The following is a 19353-nucleotide window of genomic DNA, read 5'->3' as shown; positions in this document are numbered from 1 at the left end:
TATATGCCCACATGTCATCTCAGCCAACTGGTCTACCACTGAGAGGTACCCAGGCTCTATTGAGTGTTATGGATCTGGGCTTATAGACTGTGGAAGGGGCATCTAGAGATCAGCCCCTTTACCCCAAGGGCCCTCCACACGATAGAGGGAATCAAAGACATGAGGAACACAGGCATCCAGTTCCCCCTCTAAAGAACTGGTCACCTGGGCTGCTGCCCCTGCTCCAGGAAGCTCAAGTGAGATTGAACTTGACTTGAATCACTCCCTCCTTAAAGCCCTGCACATCTCTAGGTGGTCAAAGGGCTAGGATTTCAAGGCTGCTTCTCTTAATGCCAAACTCTATGCCAGCCTCAAGGGCCAGGATGCCCAGAGCTTCCTGCCTCCTCTCTCCAATGCTGGATGAACGAGGCCAATGAGAAGGTGCTCTGGTTTTCTCCAGGCCTCATGGACCAGAGGCCAGGGCTCACCAAGAGCTGACAGGTGAATCCCATAATTCCCAATAACCCTAGCCTTAGCAGACATTAACCCCATTCTCATCCCAGTTGCACTCCCAGCCTGGACAGGGCTGTGCACAAAGCCCTGGCTTGGAGGTACTGGCCACAGATGGATGGCAGATGCTCAACTGGGCCTTCAGGGAGCTTGGCACCTGTGCAATGCCCTGACCTTGGCTTAAGCCAGGGAAGGGAGTGGGAGATACTCAGTGTTTGGGCTGGAGAGGAGGAGGAGGGTGGGAAGGGGGAGGGGGTAAAAAGAGGGAAAGTGTGGGGGTCCACTCTTGTCTGGGGGTGGTTTGACCACAAAGGGAACCATGTCCTGGCCTGAGGGGTGGGGGTGGGGGATGTTGTGAGTCTCTTCATGTTAACACCTGGCCCCCAGCCATCAGGAGGTCACCTGCCTCCTGCCATTTGTGGTGGTGCCAGGCTAGAGTGACAATTTAAGGGGTCTGGCTTTACTCCAGTGGATTGTGGGTAAGCCCAGGCACAGACCTGGGAGGGTCTGGGGGGAATCTTGGAGGAGGGACACACGGAGACCTGGATGCCACTAGGCCATCACCGGGTCTAGCTGCCCCCCACCCGGGGGGCTCTAAAACACCAGCTTCTTAGGGACTTCCCAGGGGAACTCGCTCCTTCCAAAGTGGCCATAGCACGCCGTCTTCTGGTAGATGGGTTTCTTCAAATCCAGGTCCCTGTGTGGAAAAGGGAACAGGTATTTCAAACCCAGGCAGGGAGCTGAGGTGCGGGGATGGGCAGACTCTAAGTAGGGCTACAGTGCCCCATACCTGCTCCACCTGGGGAAACTGAGGCTCACAGACACACCAGGAGGCAGGGCTGAACTCTGCTCTTACAGCTCTCCTTTCTCCCTGCACCTCTAGTGCAGCCCAGGACTAACGTCCACACCCTCGAATTCCTTCCTGGGAGCAGGCAAGTGTGAGAAACGAAGGCACATGGCAAAGAACCTGCTGGCTCAGTCCCCAGCGCCTCAGCCTCATGCTTCACATCACCGATCGCCCTGCTGCTCTAACTCAGCCCGCTGGGAGCAGGGGTCTGCTGGGCCCGCTGGCATCCTGCACAGCTAGGGGGTGCAGGAAGCGGTGTGGGGTTGGACCAAGAACTCCATGGCTTCCTGCCTCTTCTGCTCCTAAGAGGCTGGTAAGTCCCTTGTTGCTCATCTGAGCACCTGGGTGTGGCAGGGCCCAAGTGGTGGTACCCTTACCTGACGATGACACCGGGCCGGAGGTCAAAGTTCTTGTTCACCACGTCTAGCAGCTCCCGCTCTGTCTTCTGGGAGGTTCCATAGGTGAATAGGGAGATGGACAGAGGCTCGGCCACACCGATGGCATAGGAAACCTTTCATAGGGGACCAGGGTCAGCGACCACAGCCATCCTGGGGACTTGGATGTCCCCAGGAGGGGGCAGCAGAGACCATGCCTGCTGGATTCCCCGAGCAGCTGTGCTTCTGCCCCTGAAGACTTCTGCTGTCTCTCCCTGCAGAGGATACCACTGGCCACGCGGTCTGACATGACCCACACAGTCCCAATCTTTGGCAAAACATGTGTCTTTCCCATCAAGCCGCTTTCTCCTTAATTCAAGGCAATGCTGGGTGGAGTCCCTTGGGCTGGGAGAGAGGGTCATGGGACTGACATACCTGGACGAGAACTCTGCGGCATAGCCCAGCCTTCACCAGGGACTTGGCCACCCAGCGGGCAGCATAAGCTGCCGAGCGGTCCACCTTGGTGTAGTCCTTCCCGGAGAAGGCACCCCCACCATGGGCCCCCCAGCCACCATAGGTATCCACAATGATTTTGCGGCCCGTGACGCCTGCGTCCCCCTGCGAAGAGGAAGAAGAGAAAGAGATAAGAACCAGAGCCCGCAAGTTGCTGGTGGGTGGGTGGTGCTGTGGGGCAGTCGGGGAGTGTGGAAGTTGGGGAGCACCTTGAGGGCTGCCTAACTACAACACTGCCAGCAGGCACGTCATGGCCAGCCAGAAACCGTGGCTCCTGATCCCAGTCCCTGACTGGCTATCAGAAGCCAGAATCTTGGAAGGATCAGAAGATGGACCACACGCTCTCTGGGATCCCAGTGCACTTCTAACATCTGATGTTGAGATTGTAATCACTGGGAACTCCACCTGCAGGTAGGAAATCCATTGCGGTAATTACAGTCCCAGGCTGTGGCTCTGGTTGGTACCACCCAGCAAATCTGGCACCACGCTGCTCACTCTGTGCCAACATGACAATAAAGACAGCTTGAAAAGGGCCGGGGCTTCCATGTCTCATGGTCTGGGGGAAGTTTTTACCCATGGTCCCCCCTTCTAGAGATCCACAGGTCACACAGGCATGTCCAGGCTTTGAGAAGTTCGGTAACAGTCTACAATGAGCTCTGCCTTCCTTTCAGTCCATCACAACGCTTGCTCACAACGCCTTCATGGGGGCTCAGCTTTGTGGTAGAGCTGCCACAGCCAAGCACTCCGCAGCATCTCAGAGGTGCTCAGTCGACCTCCACCTCCTCACTCCTGCCGTACAGAACAAAGTGGGCAGCGGGTGTCTCCATATAAAAAATAAAAATCCTGGGGCTGGCGCTGTGGCATAACAGCCTGTAATGCCAGTATCCCCTTTGGGCATCAGTCCTGGTTCAAGTCCTGGTTATTCCACTTCCAATCCAGCTTCCTGTTTATGGCCTGGGAAAACAGTGAGGGAGGGCCCAAAGGCTTGGGACCCTGCACCCATGTGGGAGACCTAAAACAATCTCCAGACTTCTGGGTTCAGAACATTTAAGCTCTGGCTGTTTTGGCCATTTGGGGAGTGAACCTGTGGATGGAAGATCTCTGTCGCCAGAACTCTGCTGAGAGAGAGAAAGCAAGCAAACAACAAAATCCCTTCCCACTTTGATGTCCACAAGAGCCTGAGGTGGCATGAGGCAAAGCCCTGGCAAGCACCACCTGAAACTGTCAGCCAGTAAGCTCTGCAGTGGTGACTCAGTGGCTAAGCAAGGCAGGGCAACATGGCCAGGGCCAGGCAGAGTTAAGTGGGAGAATCCCAGGAGCATGCCCCCTGTTCTTCGGTTACTAACACTGAGAAGGTCCCCAAAGAGTGTGCACCAGAGGTATGGAATCTGAGTTTCACTGACTTCACATTGGGTAGCTGACTGAACTGCCCCCACGCACCCTCTTGCAGCCTCGTACGCTCCAAGACAGAAGTCAACCCATTGGAAGACATGAATGCAAGTCTCCTTCAGAGACCAGGACACACCTGGGGGCCTCCAATGACGAACCGCCCACTGGGCTGTAGGTGGTAGATGGTGTCTTCATCCAGGTACTTGGCTGGTACCACGGCTTGGATCACCTGCTCCTTCAAGGCCCTGCGCATGTCCTCCAGTGTGATGTCTTCGTTGTGCTGTACGGAGATGACGATGGTGTGGACGCGCACTGGGATGACTGCGCCATGGTCCTGTGTATACTGCACTGTCACCTGTTTATCAGCAGGCCAGGGAGACACAGTGAGGCCGAAGCCTGAGCCGATGGCATGCCACAGTTGGGCACAGGTACCCAGCAGGGAGGCAGGACTCCCAGGAGCCAACAGGGACAGCCCACATGAGGAAGGACTCTCAGAAAATGAAGCTCACACATTTGTAAGTTTGGAAAAACTGTGGGATGACTTGGGCATAAGGTATGTGGCCACAACTTGTGTTGGTTGGAAACTTGAATTTTTTCTCCACTTGAAGACCACTAGGCTTTTCTTTTTCTTCCTCAGAGTCATTTGAGTGTCAACTGATGTCCACCTGGCCAAAGCCCTTTCCTATCCCACCACATCCCAGGCCCAAGGTGTCCCTTGCTCTTGCCAATGACCAAAGGAATCCACGGGCCCATATGAACTTGAACAAAATTGAGGTCTCTTGTGCAAGAGAAAGCTTTGGCCTGGGGAACATTTGTTGGCATCAAAACTCTAAGAAAAGGGCAGGAGCCTAGCAGGACAGATGGTCCTGTATCCTTAGGGAAAGAGTGCTGGAAATACATGGGGCTCCCTGCCATGGTGGCCGAGTTAGAGAGAATAGCAGGCTGCTGAGTTCTGGGTGACTTGCCCAAAGAAAGATACGAGTAGAGTGTGCCCCTGGGGGAAGGAGCCCACTGTACTGCCTTGGCAGGCTGCAGGTGCAAGACTTACAATCCCTTCTACCTTCCCAGGCCACTTCTGTGCCCTGTCTCTGCCATCTTCCATGAACATTGAACCCACTGCTTTACAAGGGATAAAACCAAGGTGCTGGGAAACAAAGCCACCTGCCTGGAGTCTCACCACACAGTGCCAAAGAACCAAACCCTGCTGGGTCTGACCCAACATGCTGGCGTTCCTACTGCAGGTGCAGGTGAGATGCTGTTTTTGACAACACCAGAGAGTGTGGGAGCCCAAGTCGTAGGCTGAAGAGCTTTGGTCATGGAGAAAAGCAGCTCAGGCTTTGGGGTTTGTGGAGTAAACAGGAGAGGGAGGATGAGTGAGGCAGGTAAGGTTGCAAAACAGGTGCATTGGTTGAATGTATGTTTCAGGCTAGATATCATGCCAAAGAGACACCGCCACACACACCCCTTTTACAGACAAGAAAGCAGCAGAGGTGTGGGGATGTAGATGGTTTTGGTCAAGGTCACACAGCTAGAAGAGCTGGGTCTGACTGGGAGCTGGAGGGGGGGGGGGGGGGACTTTGCCCAGCAGAAAGCTGCTATTCTACCTGGTGCTTCCTGAGGCAGCATGGACCCATCATAGGAGTGTCCAGAACAAGGCCATAGGGGCAGGCAGGGCTTGTCAAAATTCAGCCCTAGTAGATTGTCCCATTATAAGCATGGTGGTCAGCAGGCCTGGACAAACCTGGGGGACAGTAAGCAGCATTTTCCCAGGACCGTGTTTCCAGCCAGCAAAGTCCTGGACAGCCAAAAGTCCTTAGACAGCCACCCCAACACTGGGTCAGCATCTGACTCCTCCTCTGCGACTTTCTTGATTTCAAAGAGCAATGAAGTGGAGCTCGGAGGCAGCGAGAGGAGTACCAGCTAGGAAATGCCTGTTCCGGTGAGACGGGCTTCCCAGCTAAGGGCTGTTGTTCAGTGCTGAGCTGTGTACCTGTAGGACCTCATACGAAGTTGCTGGAATGGGGGCAGGGTATGGGCAGCCAGCAGAGAGCCCCAGAAGGGGATGCCCCAGGATAGGCTACGGGCCTGGCAGTGTGATGCCAATGTTGGAGCCCTCAGCACCTACTCACTGCTCCCTAGCACCTGCCTGGGTGAATTTACCCCCCACAGCCACCTGCTCCACACAGCGTCCTTGGGAAGTGCCTGTAGAAGTATGAGGTAGAGCAAAGGGCTCTGAACGCCTCTCTTATCTTGACACGTCAGCAAGATGTGGGGGAAAAACAAGATGTGGTTGGAACATGGAAAACACGGCTCTGACCCAGGCACAAAAATAGCCATTGTGCACCCAGCCAGCTCTCCATATCAGCAGTGAACAGTTTGTTCAGGTGGAAATACCCATTCTGTTCACGGGCTGTGACCTGGTGAGAGGACATGGGTTCATCATGGCTGGGGGTGGTGAGAAGGCCTGGCGGTCATTCCTGGGATGCTGCACAGAGGTGGTGAGATACCGGGGTTGGGGGAGCAGAAGGGAGTCGGGATGGCTCACACAGCCCCCACAGAACTGGCCCGGGGGCCACGCACAGCTCCCAGCAAACTCACTACCCTTGCAGCCTGTAACAGGGGTGAACAGGGCAATGTGCTATAGAATCCACATAGCAACTCAGAGAACTCAGCCCATCCTGGCAAGAAGGGAAACCCTAAGAGTTCAGTCTCTCTTCCTCACTCCCCTGCCTCCTAGACTTGGAAACGTTATTTCCTGCCCTAGGCAGGCAGAAGCTGAGGCCATGGAGAGGGTGGATCTTCCTCTCCCCAATTGCACACAGGGAGAAAGAAGGGCTGTCTCAGTGCCCCTGCCTTCCTCCATCCATCCTGTCTCTACATCCTCACACCGTGCCAGGATGGGGCAGGCCAGCACTCGCTTGCCCCTTCTGTTGGTGCCCCCACAATCTCTGCACATAGTTCTCCTGCCCCACAATCATCACGGACCCCCGAGCAATGCTGGTGACTCTGCTTCCCATAGTGGGCGGGGGTGGAGGGTGTCACATGATCGGCAGTAGGAAGTTCCCTTTAGGCCACAAACATAGCTGGCATCCAACCTGGGCCTTGGGGTGCTTGCAGCAAGAGGGTTGTGTCTCAGAGCCACATGCACCTGCTGAGATCTAAAGCTGTAGGCACCAAATTCCAGATACAGGTGCAGGAGCAGGAGCCCTTCTGGAGGAGGTTGGAAACAGCATCCATGAGGATGTGGGGACCCTGCTGACCACTCACGGATAGGTGAAACCAGGGAAGGACCCCTTGATAGGACGGAGGGTGAGAACCTGAGCACGAAGCACTGAACGTAAAATGAGGTAGATCTGGCTGAGATCGCGCTAGAGGTGCAGGCAGAGGAAGGTGTGGTTGGAATGTGGTGAAAGACTTTCAATGCCAGAGTAACAAGTGTGTGAATGTGCTCCCTGCTCTAGAATGAAGTCTATAGTCCTAGAAAAAACAAACAGTGAAACCTGAAGGAAATGAAGTAGTGTTTCCAAGTGAGGAAGCTTTGGGAGGGCAGGGCATTGATCCTGGCCGGTCAGGCAGGTGCAGCAGCTTTGGGAAAAGCTGGGCTAGAATAGTAAGAGACTGAGGGGAGGGGAAGCCTTGGGTCACAAAGCATAGAAGACAGAAGAGGCAAAGGTTCGGACTGAGCCGGGGTGGCCCTCTGTCCACTCCTGCAGCCCAGCAGGAGGTGACAGTGAGCTGCACGTGGCAGGTGGGCAGATGCACATGCTAGTACATTGGAAGGGGGAGAAAGGTCCCAAGACCACCGGGAGGAGGGCCCTGGGGAGAGAATCACAGAGGGGGCATTGGAGAGTGAAGGCTGATGGGCCATCTCCACGTGTTCAAGTGCTTGCATCACTTCTGGCCTTCAGGTGTGGACTGCTGGGTGGATTTCAACACTGTGCAGAGCAGAGGTCAGGGCCCTTGGGGACTGGGACCGGACACAATGACATCAAAGTTCTCCCATGAGAACAAGAGCCAGGGCCATGGTTAGAGCACACACAGCCTGTTCAAGGCGCATGCGCTTACACGTGAGCAGCAGCTCTACCACGGTGTCTGAAATTGGGTGTGATGCACTGGGCAGGGACTGGAAAAGCACCAGAGTTAAGGAAGAAAAAAAAAAAAAACGTTGTGTACTTTTCTTCAAAAATGTCTTCTGATGCAATCCAGGGATGGGGGCACCTAAGCTGAAGCTGTTTCAGATGAACAGCTGTTTTCACAGCGGAGGATGATGGATGATGCTGCAAATTCCGGGGTTGGAACATTTTCGATGTGAAAAAGGAAAGGGATCTGGAAGATGGGCGTGTGTGTGTGCGTGCGTGCACAGGCGTGTGGGCAGGGGGACTCATGGCAGCTCACCTGGGTCTTGGAGTCAGGCCTGAGCCAGGGCAGGATGCCCGAGCGCCGCAAGTCCGCCATCCGGGCGTTGAGCTTGTGTGCGAGCATGATGGTGAGAGGCATGCACTCGTCTGTCTCGTCCGTGGCATAGCCGAACATCAGACCCTGGGGCCGGGCACACAACAGCCTGAGCAGTGCCCTGGGGTGCTCAGTGCCATGCTCTCCACCTAATACATCCCTGCTGCTTCAACGCCTAGCAGACTGGGCAACTTCCCTGGGTCCATCCAGCACGCTGGGAGTGGGAGACAAGCAATGCGGCCAAGCAGCCATGTAATAAAGTCGCCAGCACTCAACGTGGGGCTTCCAAATCACTCCAGCCACACCCTCCTCCCTCCCACCTCTCATACTAAGATGAGGGCTCTGCCCTCACAGGGTGAGCAAGCCATGACTCAACAACACACCTTGCTCACTTCCCAACCTTGGCAGGGGATCCCAGGCCGAGGAGATGGGTTGCGCTGGAGAGGGGCCCACAAATGGGTTTCTATGCGCAGGGCTGAGTTACCTGGTCCCCTGCACCCACATCCTCTTCATTTCTGTCCAGATGGACGCACTGGGCGATATCGGGGGACTGCTGCTCCAGAGCTACCAGCACGTTGCAGGTCTTGAAGTCAAAGCCTAGGCCGTGGAGCAAAGCACATCTGAGTGACACCTGCCAGTCCCCCAAGACGGGGGCTGCCCCGGGCTGGATGTGAAATAGGGGCGTTTCTATTGGACTTGGAGGCCCTGAGCTAGCTGGGTTCTACGAGGCTCCCAGGTGAGACCCAGTGTGCTAGTTGAGTTCCACTGTCATCTGGAACTCCATTGTGCATTTTACTGGGTTCCATTATGTCTTGGTGAGTACAACCATTATCTTTTTTTTGTTTTGTTTTCATTTTAACAATTTTAGTCTTTATTATGGGACTAACGCAAAGCCATTGGTTTCCTTCATGACACTTGAACAACTAAAAGCATTCCACCCAATTGTGTACTTTGGGGAAAGGGTCCACCCGCTCAGGGATAGAGACCATATCTGTCTTATGCATTATTGTATGCCAGTGCTAGCACAATGGACAATCAGCAGATATTCTGAATGAATTAACAGTTAACTGTGGTAGAACCACGGCCAAGTCCAAGTTTTCTCCAAAACTGCCTCTAGGATACCATATTATTGCCAGAACACTTTTCTTTGAAAATTGTTTACACAAATGTTACTTGCTAGCTTTCTCTCTTGAAGCTTTTGCTATCATTTATACAACTCCATGGCTTCTTAAGCATGGGTTATTTCTGAACATTTTGAAAACTGCTAACAAGTTCTGACAATTTCCCATGAAAGAAGATGAATGTCTTTGTTAGTTGCTGGTGACAAATTGTGCAAATGGACAAAGGGATTTATGATTGCATATCCATGTGCCCTGATATTCTTCATCCCGAAGAACTAACTGCAGTGACAAATGGCTTTCCCACCAACAGTTTTTTCACAAATCTCAGAGAAATCTTAGTAACACTTGGCCTCTTATAAGTTTGTATCACCCAAGCAGGGACACACATAGTGTATTTGACACATAGAGCAGGTGAGATTTTAACACTGCCCTGTTATATGAGAACAACCATTATCTTACACAGGGTTATGGTACGAAAGCTAGGCAGGACTAACTAACACGGTTCCTGTTGATATATAGGTGGGTAAGCTCATGGTCCTGATTCTGCCACTTCTCCAGGAGGCACTCCCCAGGAACCAGTTTGAAAAATCACTGCATGAGGGAGGGAAGACAATACGTTGGTTCAACTGGCTAAGCCTCCACCGCCAGGTACTGGTGTCCCATGTCAATGCCAGTTTGTGTCTGGGCTGCTCCATTTCCTTTCCAGCTCCCTGTATATGGGATGGGAAAGCAGCGGAGGTTGTCCCACAATATTGGGGTCTTGCACCCACACAGGAGACCCAGAGGTTTCTGGTTCCTGGCTTTCGATCGGCTTAGCTCTGGCCGTGGCAACCATTTGGGGAGTGAACCAGCACATGGAGGATCTTTCTCTCTGTCTCTTCTTCTCTCTGTAGGTTTGCCTTTCCAATAAAAATAATCATATATATAATTATATATATATAACTCAGAGCCTGCCAGCATGTCATCCAGAGGCCCAGTTGCATGGCTAACCTGACTGTTGCATGCACTGAACATGCATGGTACATGTGTACAAGCCAGACATGTTCCTGGAGCCAGAGACCTCTCTTCCTGCGATGTGCACAGGCCTGAGGCAGGTGGCCGAGGCCTGCACCTGCAAAGCTGTGGTCCAGAGGTGGATAGCTGGTCCTTCCCTGGGGTGCTGGGCACTGGGTTTAGAGTGTCTTGGTTGATAGCAGCCCTGGGAGCCAGGTGCCGTGGAGAGAAACAACATCTCCCTGGCAGTCCTCACCAGCTCTGCTGGGAGCGGCACCGGGCACTGTAAGAGGGAGGAGCTGAACACAGGGGTGCCAGGATGGGCACTGGATGCACGATTAAGATACTGTCTGTGAGACCTGCATCTTGTATCAGAGTGCCTGGGTGTGAGTCTCAGGCTCTGCTCTTGGTTACAGCTTCCTGCTAGTGGACACCCCAAGAGGGTGTAATGGCTCAAGTATTTGGGTCCCAAATGGAAAACCTGCTTTCCTGGCTCCTGGTCCCAGCCCAGGCCCAGTCATCATGGGCCATTTTGGAAGTGTTCTAGTAAATGGAAACTTCCAATTTCTCTCTCTTTTCCTTCTCTCTTTCTCTCTCCCTGCCTCCCTCCATCCTTTGCTTTCTTCTTCTCCCCGACTTCATTTTCCTTGTCTTCCATACAAATTAAATAGATACTTTTGAAAGTAGATGCCAGTGAACAAGTTAAGCTACTACTTGAGATACTGGCATCCCACATCAGAGTGCCAAATTTAAATCCCTTCTGCTCCACTTGAAGTCCAGCTCCCTGTTAATGTGGCCGGGGAAGCAGTGGAAAATGGCTCAACTACTTGTGGCCACATCATGCACATGGGAAACTTGAGTGGAGTTCTTAGCCCTGGTTTAGGCCTGGCCCAGCCCCAGCTGTTGCAGCCTTCTGGGGAGCAAACAAGTGGATGGAAGAGCTCTTTGCCATTATGCCTTTCAAATAAAAAAACAATAATAATTGTTACAAAATGGGGGCTGGTATTGTACAACAGCAGGTTTAAGCTACTGCCTGTGATTCTGGTATGAGTTCAAGTCCGGGCTGCTCCATATCTGATCCTGTAGCCCTCTTCCTGCTAATGTGTCCGAGAAAGCATCAGCAGAAGACAATCCAATTCCTTGGACCTCTTCATCCATGTGGGAAACCCAGAGGAAGCTTCTGGCTTCAGCCTGGCCCAGACCTGGCTGTCGTGCCCACTGGGGGAGTGAACCAGCAGAAGGAGGATCTTCATCTCTACCTCTTTCTCTAACTCTGCCTTTCAAAAAAAAATATTTTTTTTCTAAAAAAAAAAAAAAAAGAAAAAAACCATATAGGTACCTCCACTACAATGTCAAGTGTAGCCACAAACTCACTAACCTTCCTCCTGAACCCTCAGCCATCCTCTTTCAGCCTAGCCTCCCACTGCACAGCCAGGATGGGTTTATGAACAAACGCACACAAACTCACTCAATTGTTTATGAATGAGATTCAGCTGGGTGGGTAGCTAACTGCCAAATAGTAATTTTAAAAAGATATACATTAGAAAGATAGATCTACAGAGAGAAGGAGAGACAGCTCTGGCCACAACAGCCAGAACTGCGCTGATCCAAAGCCAGGAGCCAGGAGCTTCTTCCAGGTCTCCCATGTGCATGCAGGATCCCAAGGCTTTAGGCTATCCTCCAATGATTTTCCAAGCAATAAATAGGAAGCTAGATAGGAAGAAGGGCAGTCAAAACATGAACTGGTGCCCATACGTGCTGTTGGTATTTTTAGGGGGAGGATTAGCCAATTGAGCCATTAGACTGGACCCAAAGACTATTTATGAAACTCCGTGAATTCAAGATCAGTCTTAAGCATGATAAGCTTTTCCCCTCTCTCCTGGGTCTCCATGCCTACAGGAAGTGCCTCATCTGGCTCTCCGTCCCCAGATGTTTAGAGCTGACTTGCTATTCCTAAGTATCCCTGGATGGTGGTACCAGCAATCTGGCACCCGCTACTACCACTACTGGGCACGTCACGTTGTGCCACCTACCCTAGGAGCATCATCAGGTCACCTTTGCCCTTTGCACCCCTGCGTGTCCCAGGGCATGTTTCCGGAACATGCAAATCAATGCTGCCTTTAGAGAGCTGCCAAGTGACTCATTCAATACTGCACATGGCACATTTTACTTCATTACCTTCTTTCCAAATAACAGTGCTGAAAACTAAGTGGGCACTGTGAGGGGTTTGGAGAGATGGAATTCAGGAACCAAAGGAATGGCTCAGGGTTTAGAAGGGGCAGTGAGTCCAGCATCTCTGCAGCAAAGAGCAGAAAATATTGGAGGACAAGGAGATGCCCATGTGCTGCATGGTGGGTATCACAACCTAGGGTAGTCCATTTGGTGCAGGTCCACTGACAAGCGTAGGCACAGGAAAACTCTGCCAGCTGAGCTGGATGCAACCAAAGCTGAGTGCTCTCTCTCTCTCTCACTTGCTCTCTCCACTCCAAATTATATAGATAGATGGATTGCCTGAATATTGCCAGATAGTGTCATGGAACTTTTGTGAATTGGGGGCCAGAGTCCTCCCCAGGAAGGCAGTGTGGCCCTGAATCTCCTCCCCAGTGTCACTGCACCCAACCCTCAGCCTGACCTCTAAACTCTGGTCTTTGGCTGCCCCTCCAGGCTGGGCAGCTTCCTGGTCTGTCCAGCCTCAGATGCCAGAATTTGCATCAGTCCCTCAGTCCTTCCAGCTCACACACTAATCTGGTCATGCTGACGCTCCTCCTTCATTCTCTCCAATGGCATGTGCCTCTGCCCTTCCCAGGGTTCTAGCCCCTGTCCTACCTGGCATCAGAACAAGCCTGTGTCCTTCACCTACTGTGGGCACCAGTTTTGGAATGTCTCATCTTTTTCCCTGATGGGGAGTGGCACCATTTAGTGCAAAGCACAGGAGTCCCCAGCAAGGCAGCCGCTCGCAGCCTAGGGAGGCACATGTCAACATGTACCTTTCCAAGTCTCCACCTTCTGCATGAGAACCATGTCAACATGACTCAGCATCATGCTTGGCAGAGAGGGTGTCTCCAAGAGAGGACCAACTGTCTTTCCCAGGTCCTTCTCTCTTTTCCAAAGCCTTTGCTGGCATGATGAAAGCAGGGCTTTCACTAAGAGTAGGCTAGAGAAGAATATAGGCTAGTTCATCTGAATCCAGTCATCGAACTGCCTCACTCCTCCCAGAGCGTTGGAGCTGGGCACCTGACAGACAGGTGCAGGACTGTTTGTCTCTAAGGCTCAGGTTTGTCTCGGCACAGCGGGGAGGACACTCTCAGCTGAGACCTATGTGGGGGCCCGGCCAGGGTGATCCTGCTCACCCTTGGCAGAGTCGTCATAGCCGATGTGCTTGATGGCATCTCTCACCACCCGCTGGTAGTCCACCATGGCCACGGAGGTGATCTCCCCGCACAGCAGCACCATGCCTGTCTTGCACACCGTCTCTGCAAGGGAAGGAGGAGGTGTTAGCGGCCACAGCAGAGAAGTTCAACTACCCAGACCCTCCCACAGTATAAACAGAAGGGCTCTGGGGGAGGCCTTAGGAGGAATAAACTCCAAAAAGAGCACAATGATGCCAATATAAGGGAGTAATGCTGCCTGGAAAATGGTGCTTTGGAAAAATGTTCGACTGCAGTAGAATTTGATGCTGAGGACTGACTGCTTATTGCCATCTTGGAAAACTTAGTTAACATACATCTCAGTCTCCCCAACCATCCAGTGGATATAGTAACACAACTGCTGATAGACTCAAATGAGGCAATGGTTGTGGAAAGTTGGCACTCCCCACCCCCACCAGTTGTTACTGCAGGCTGTAGGAAGTGGGATCCCTCTCAAAGGATCAAAGCAGACCAAACTTCTCTCCAGCTTCTTAATAAGGTCATCTAAAGTTCCCCACCAAGAAACCACCAGAGAGGGAAAGACAGGTCTGTGCCATGGCCAGGACAGGTCTCAGACAGTGAGAACAGGACTTGGGGTCCCAGCTGGGGCATTGCTGCCCCATGGCTTTGGCCCAAAACCTGTTACAAGTGACATCACGAAGCACTAAGCAAAGTAGGCAGACTAGACCTGGAGCCCCCTATGTTCTGGGGCTTCTAGCTCTGCTACTGTACCAAGAGTTTCAAAGGCTTTTGTCCTTTGTCCTGCAAGATCTGCCTACATGGGCCTCCAGGAAGCAGTGAAGAACGCAAATATAAACAAGGGTTTCTGAGCTTGAGTTTGACATGAATGTTCTCCAGAAAGGCTGTTAGCTTGATTGATAATCAGTGAAGATGCTGCCCTTCTATTTGCTATCAGATAGAAGGCAAAAAGAAAATCTGTCAACATCTGAATAATAGCACAGAGAGGCAGGAGAACAAGGGCAAAGCACACACCTGTGTGGTGCGGGTGTAGCCCAGCACCACAGAGGCAGTTCCCTGGCTTCGAGCTCTTTCATCTCTTCTGGAAGATTCATCTCAAGGGCTGTGAAAGACCTCTCTACTCCCAGGGAGCTCCAGCCTCAGGGAGACCATGTTCGCCCACCAACGTGCCAACATTTACAGTGGCCGAGACGGCCAAGACCAAGTTCTTGCTAAAATTCATTGCCAAGTTGTTTTGCGGAGTGGGTGGTTTCTCCTCCCCATTTCTTCCATAGGGAAGGTCACATGGTGAAGAAACACATGACAGACCAGAGGATAATGTCTTTGAAACTGAGAACTAAAACTCCAGTGTTCCCCTACCTACTGTGAACTTTTGAAGTCCAGCCTACAGGAAATCAACAAAAAGAGGGTTGGTAGCCCTTACCGCAGGCCACTTTGGCATTGGGGTCTTGCTTGAGATGGGCATCCAGCACAGCATCACTGATCTGGTCACAGATCTTATCTGGACAAGAAGAAAATACATGGGTAGGAACCATATAAATGCTTGGTGCAACTGAAGTGTTCAAAAAATCAATATTTTTGTCGGCTTATGTAGCAAATCTACATACCTATGAGAGTATTTTTCTTATCTGTAAGCTACCCAGAAATAACTTGGAATTTCTATTTCTTCCCATGTCTGTCTGATTATAGAGGATTATATATTATACAGTCACAGGATCCCTGAAGAAGGTGACAAAGGAGAAGGGAAAGAAGGGGAAAAAAGAGAAGATTTAGGTGAGGGAAAAGGAGAAGAAATGTGAAGAGATCATGGAATATCAATCTTTTGAAGAAAAAAAAACCCGTGCATCAATTTTGAAACTGTTCCAAAATAAATGTATTTTTAAAATCTATCTTCCATGAACTTGTAAAAGTATCCCACACATTTAACTAATCAGCTGTTCTCAGAGTCTAAAGCTATTGACACATGCACAAATTCTTCTACCCAAGTCTCTTATCCTAAAACATATTCCCTTTAATCCTATCAACTAGGAAGATCCTGGGAATCCAACTTAAAATGGTTAGTAACATCAGTAAGATTCTGCGCCAGGATGGGAAATCAGATGGGACGAAGAGCTACACTGGCTTGTGGGTTCCATGAGATGCAATGCACCTCGCACCAAGTACACAGCTCCACCCATGATAACTCTGCAAGGGAAAGCTCCACACAGCACAGCTTTGCAGAACATTTCTGCGAGCATCTCCCTGATGTCCCTCCATCATCACTTGGTCTCCCAAAGGCTAGATGTCCTAACAGATGGGTCTGTTCAAAGTGACATGAACTGGGATTTGATGGTAGATTTCTATTTGCCTTATACATACCGCTTGATCTAGCATGTAGACTACTAAATGGAACTGTGGAAAAATCCACTCTTAGGGCTGTTGCAATGTTTCAACAGGCTAATAATCCACCTGCAGGTGCTGACATCCCAAACAGACACCAGTTCATGTCCCGGTTGGGCCACTTCTGATCCAGATCCCTGCTCATGGCCTGGGAAAGCAACAGAAGATGACCGAAATCCTTGGGACCCTGTACCCATATAGGAGACCCAGAGAAAGCTCCTGACTCCTGGCTTTGGATTAGCTCAGTTCTGGCTGTTGTGGCTGTTTAGGGAGAAAACCAGTGGATGGAAGATCTTACTCTCTGTCTTGTCTCTCTGTGAATCTGCCTTTCCAATAAAAACAAATAAATCTTTTAGAAAAAAAAAAGATTCCAGGTTCACAATCAAGCAGATCAGTTTTCAAAAGCAGTTATTAGGAAACTACAGGTATTAGTCAATGTGCCATTAAAGGTGAGCACCCTAATTGTTCTTTCAGAAATTATTATTAAACATATGGTTGAGCATGTCTATCTCTGCTGTTACAGATCCTGACTATAAATCAAAGTTTGTCTGAGTCTATCGCCTCTGCATACCCCTTCCAATGAAGGTCTCCTGCTACAAAGATATCCTACAATAAACATATGATAGGAATTGTATATATCACAGCGATCCCTCGTGATTCCTGGGAGCCATTCACTTGTCAATCATGAACACCTCTGCCTGTTTAAGGACTCAGCTCACATGTTCCCACTCTGCACAGGGAATGGGACGGTGATTGGGTGTAAGGCCTGAGTAGAGCAAGGGTGTCAGGACTGAAACCAGGCTCCAAGGAGTCATTTTAGACCTGTTGTTCAGGCTTCCAAACTACTCTGCCAGTATCATTACTAAGCTTCCATTAGCCAGCAGCTGATTTTCCTGGAAGTCACAAAAAAATTTATTAACTTTATCTCTCTGGTGGAGAATTGTGAATTGATGCATTATAAATGAAATGGCAAGCCGAAAATCATCAAGCCTTAGAGAAAAGCTAACTAGTTCAATTGCAGTGGCAAGTGAAAAGGGAAATCTGACAAACTCATGGGTGAACAAGAAACAGAACAACAACAAAGCAACAATCAACTGATTGGCTGGGATTTTCACTGTCCACTAAGCACACTGCTGTCCTGTACAACAGGCCAATCACTGGCCCCTGTATACCAAACGACCCACTTCCTCCAAATGGAGCTCCTTTTTGTCCTAACCTGTAGGTGACATCTGAAAGCCCTGGATGTGTCAGACACCAACCATGTTTTTACCATGACAGTCATGGTTAACTGTACTTGTACCTGTAGGGTTGTGCCCAGTGAGAGGGACTATGTACATTGAATCAAGCTAAGCCACAGACACAACTCAATCTAGTTCAAGGTTTCTTCCTCAGCAGCATTATTGACGTTTTGTACCAGATAATTCTTGGCTCCTGGGTTGTCTTATGCACTGTAGGACATTTAGTACAATGTCTGACCTCTATCAGAATAGATGCCAGTTGAGCTTTCCCTCCTTTGTTGTAACAACCAAAATCACAGCCATTAAAACATGTTCTTGAGAAACAAATACAAAACTGGCTTCCACTGAAAACCACTAGCTAAAGCAGACAGAAGAGGCGTTGAACAATCAGTTACAAAATACAGAATTACATTTCTTTAAGAATAAGGAAGGTAGAGAAAGGTATAGTTGGTGGTTGAATGATCAAATTTTTCAAACACGGAAATGAATTTTGAGGATGGACTTAAATACAGAATCCAATATATCTAGCCTGTAGGGTTGTCTTGGGACAGCAGTTCTCAAACTGTGGTTCCCACATTTTTTAGTAAATGCTGAATACGGCCAAACAAACAAACAAAAACCCTTGAATGCACATTCTCCCGAGCACCTGCTGATGCAGACAGCCCAGGTGGAAGCCAGCACTCTGGGTTTTGACATGTCAATGCATCCCAAGGCTTGAGAATCGTCACCCAGCACCTTGGGGATCTCAGTGCCCTAGCCTGGTCCTCACCATCCCCAGGGAGGGTCTCTACACTGCCCCACATCACAGCCCACCCAGCTTGCAGGGACCAAAGCAGTGCCTGCGTGCTTTTCTTTTTTCTCCAGGAAGTCCTCTGAACTTCTCCTAGGTAATACGGCTGAGGGCTCTCGTACCCAGAGACCTAACTGGGAAAGGCCGCTGGTCTACACTGCACTGGCTTCCCTTCCAGAACTCAGGGGCCCTTGGGCTGGTAGGAGAAATATTACGTACATTCAGATTGCTCAATGAGAACGGATTCAGATCTTTACTCAATGAACATATCAAAAGTTAGTATCTGGCAGCTGGTGCGGAGGCTCAATAGGTAAATCCTCTGCCTTGCAGCACTGGCATTCCAGGTGAGTGCTGGTTCTAGTCCCAGGTGCTCCACTTCCAATCTAGCTCGCTGCTTGTGGACTGAGAAAGCAGCAAAGTCAGCTCATCTCTCTCTCTCTCTCTCTCTCTCTCTCTCTCTAAACATGCCTTCCAAATAAAAATACATAAATATAGCTATGCAGAGTGAAAATCTGATGATACATTTCACACACATTATGCCTTTACCCAAGCAAACTTGATCGTTCACAGTTGCAGCCACACTGCACCATGCTGCCAGTGGCAGGGAACAGCATGGGGCCGCGGCTTCATAATGTTTCACAAAACGACCCCATAGTTCTTTCCCCTAGAGGCCCCTTATAGTCACAGACACTCATCGGTTTTTCAGACCTTAGAAGCAAGTTCTTCAAGAGGAGCTGGGAATGGCGGACTTGCCCATGGGTTCAGGCCGACCTACTCACCTGGATGGCCCTCTCCTACAGATTCTGATGTGAACATGAAGGCTCCTTCGTCACTGAGAGAATGGTCGCACAAGCCATCCACCGGTCCATTCATCTTTCCACACTTCTCCACTCAGCTTCTTCCAGGGAATGCTGTGACTTGGCCTGACTGGTTTTTTCCCTTTAACCCCAACAGGCTTGGCTTTGACTCAGCCACTGGGTTCAATCCTAACTGCCCCTGAGCATGTGAGAGAAAGGCGAGGATGGGTGAGAAGAGAGGGGGTGGATGGACTACAGATGTGTCACTCCCTCTGGCTGGCCGGGAGCTGGCTCCTGGGTGACTCCTATATATGGAAAAGTGAAAGTGATTGATTAATCATGTGAGAACATTGGAGGAGTCCATTTCCTGGGGGTGGGGGGGAGGGTATTCTTACCTGCAGGAATTTCAGTCCTGTGCTCTGAGCACCCCCTGAGCTGAGCGTCTGCCCAGTGGAAGGTAAAGGAGGCTGTGTACACCCCCACCGAATCCAAGCTTCTCTGAAACGTGGCTCCAGTGCTGCAGGAGGTATCTGGATGGCTCCACAGTTCACTCTGGAGGGGGGGGCGGGGGGGGGCGGTCTGTGG

General features: G+C 50.8%; 1 protein-coding gene across 1 annotated transcript; it reads right to left on the bottom strand.

The window, feature by feature from the left end:
* Positions 1-905: 905 nt before the first annotated feature.
* On the bottom strand, positions 906-19051 carry MAT1A (methionine adenosyltransferase 1A). Its single transcript, XM_040970403.1, has 9 exons — positions 18751-19051; positions 14988-15065; positions 13529-13651; positions 8549-8661; positions 8008-8151; positions 3749-3967; positions 2146-2328; positions 1714-1847; positions 906-1186 (listed from the first exon to the last, which is right to left on the bottom strand). The coding sequence occupies exons 1-9, from the start codon at positions 18842-18844 to the stop codon at positions 1084-1086; spliced, it is 1191 nt and encodes a 396-aa protein (XP_040826337.1). The 5' UTR covers positions 18845-19051; the 3' UTR covers positions 906-1083.
* Positions 19052-19353: the final 302 nt, after the last annotated feature.

Source organism: Ochotona curzoniae, unplaced genomic scaffold, assembly GCF_017591425.1.
Source record: "Ochotona curzoniae isolate NIBS_2020 unplaced genomic scaffold, NIBS_Ocur_1.0 scaffold_4763, whole genome shotgun sequence".
Taxonomy (NCBI): domain Eukaryota; kingdom Metazoa; phylum Chordata; class Mammalia; order Lagomorpha; family Ochotonidae; genus Ochotona; species Ochotona curzoniae.
Note: the sequence above shows the minus strand (reverse complement) of the source record. Positions and strands in the feature narration are given on the sequence as shown.

Bases quoted from the DNA above. Each gene is read 5' to 3' on its own strand.
- MAT1A (XM_040970403.1), bottom strand. From the start codon at position 18,844: ATGAATGGACCGGTGGATGGCTTGTGCGACCATTCTCTCAGTGACGAA. The intron at 8,152-8,548 runs GTAACTCAGCCC...GCCCGGCCCCAG, and splicing joins ATGTGGGTGCAGGGGACCAG to GGTCTGATGTTCGGCTATGC. The intron at 1,848-2,145 runs GTATGTCAGTCC...CCCCTATGAAAG, and splicing joins GCCGCAGAGTTCTCGTCCAG to GTTTCCTATGCCATCGGTGT.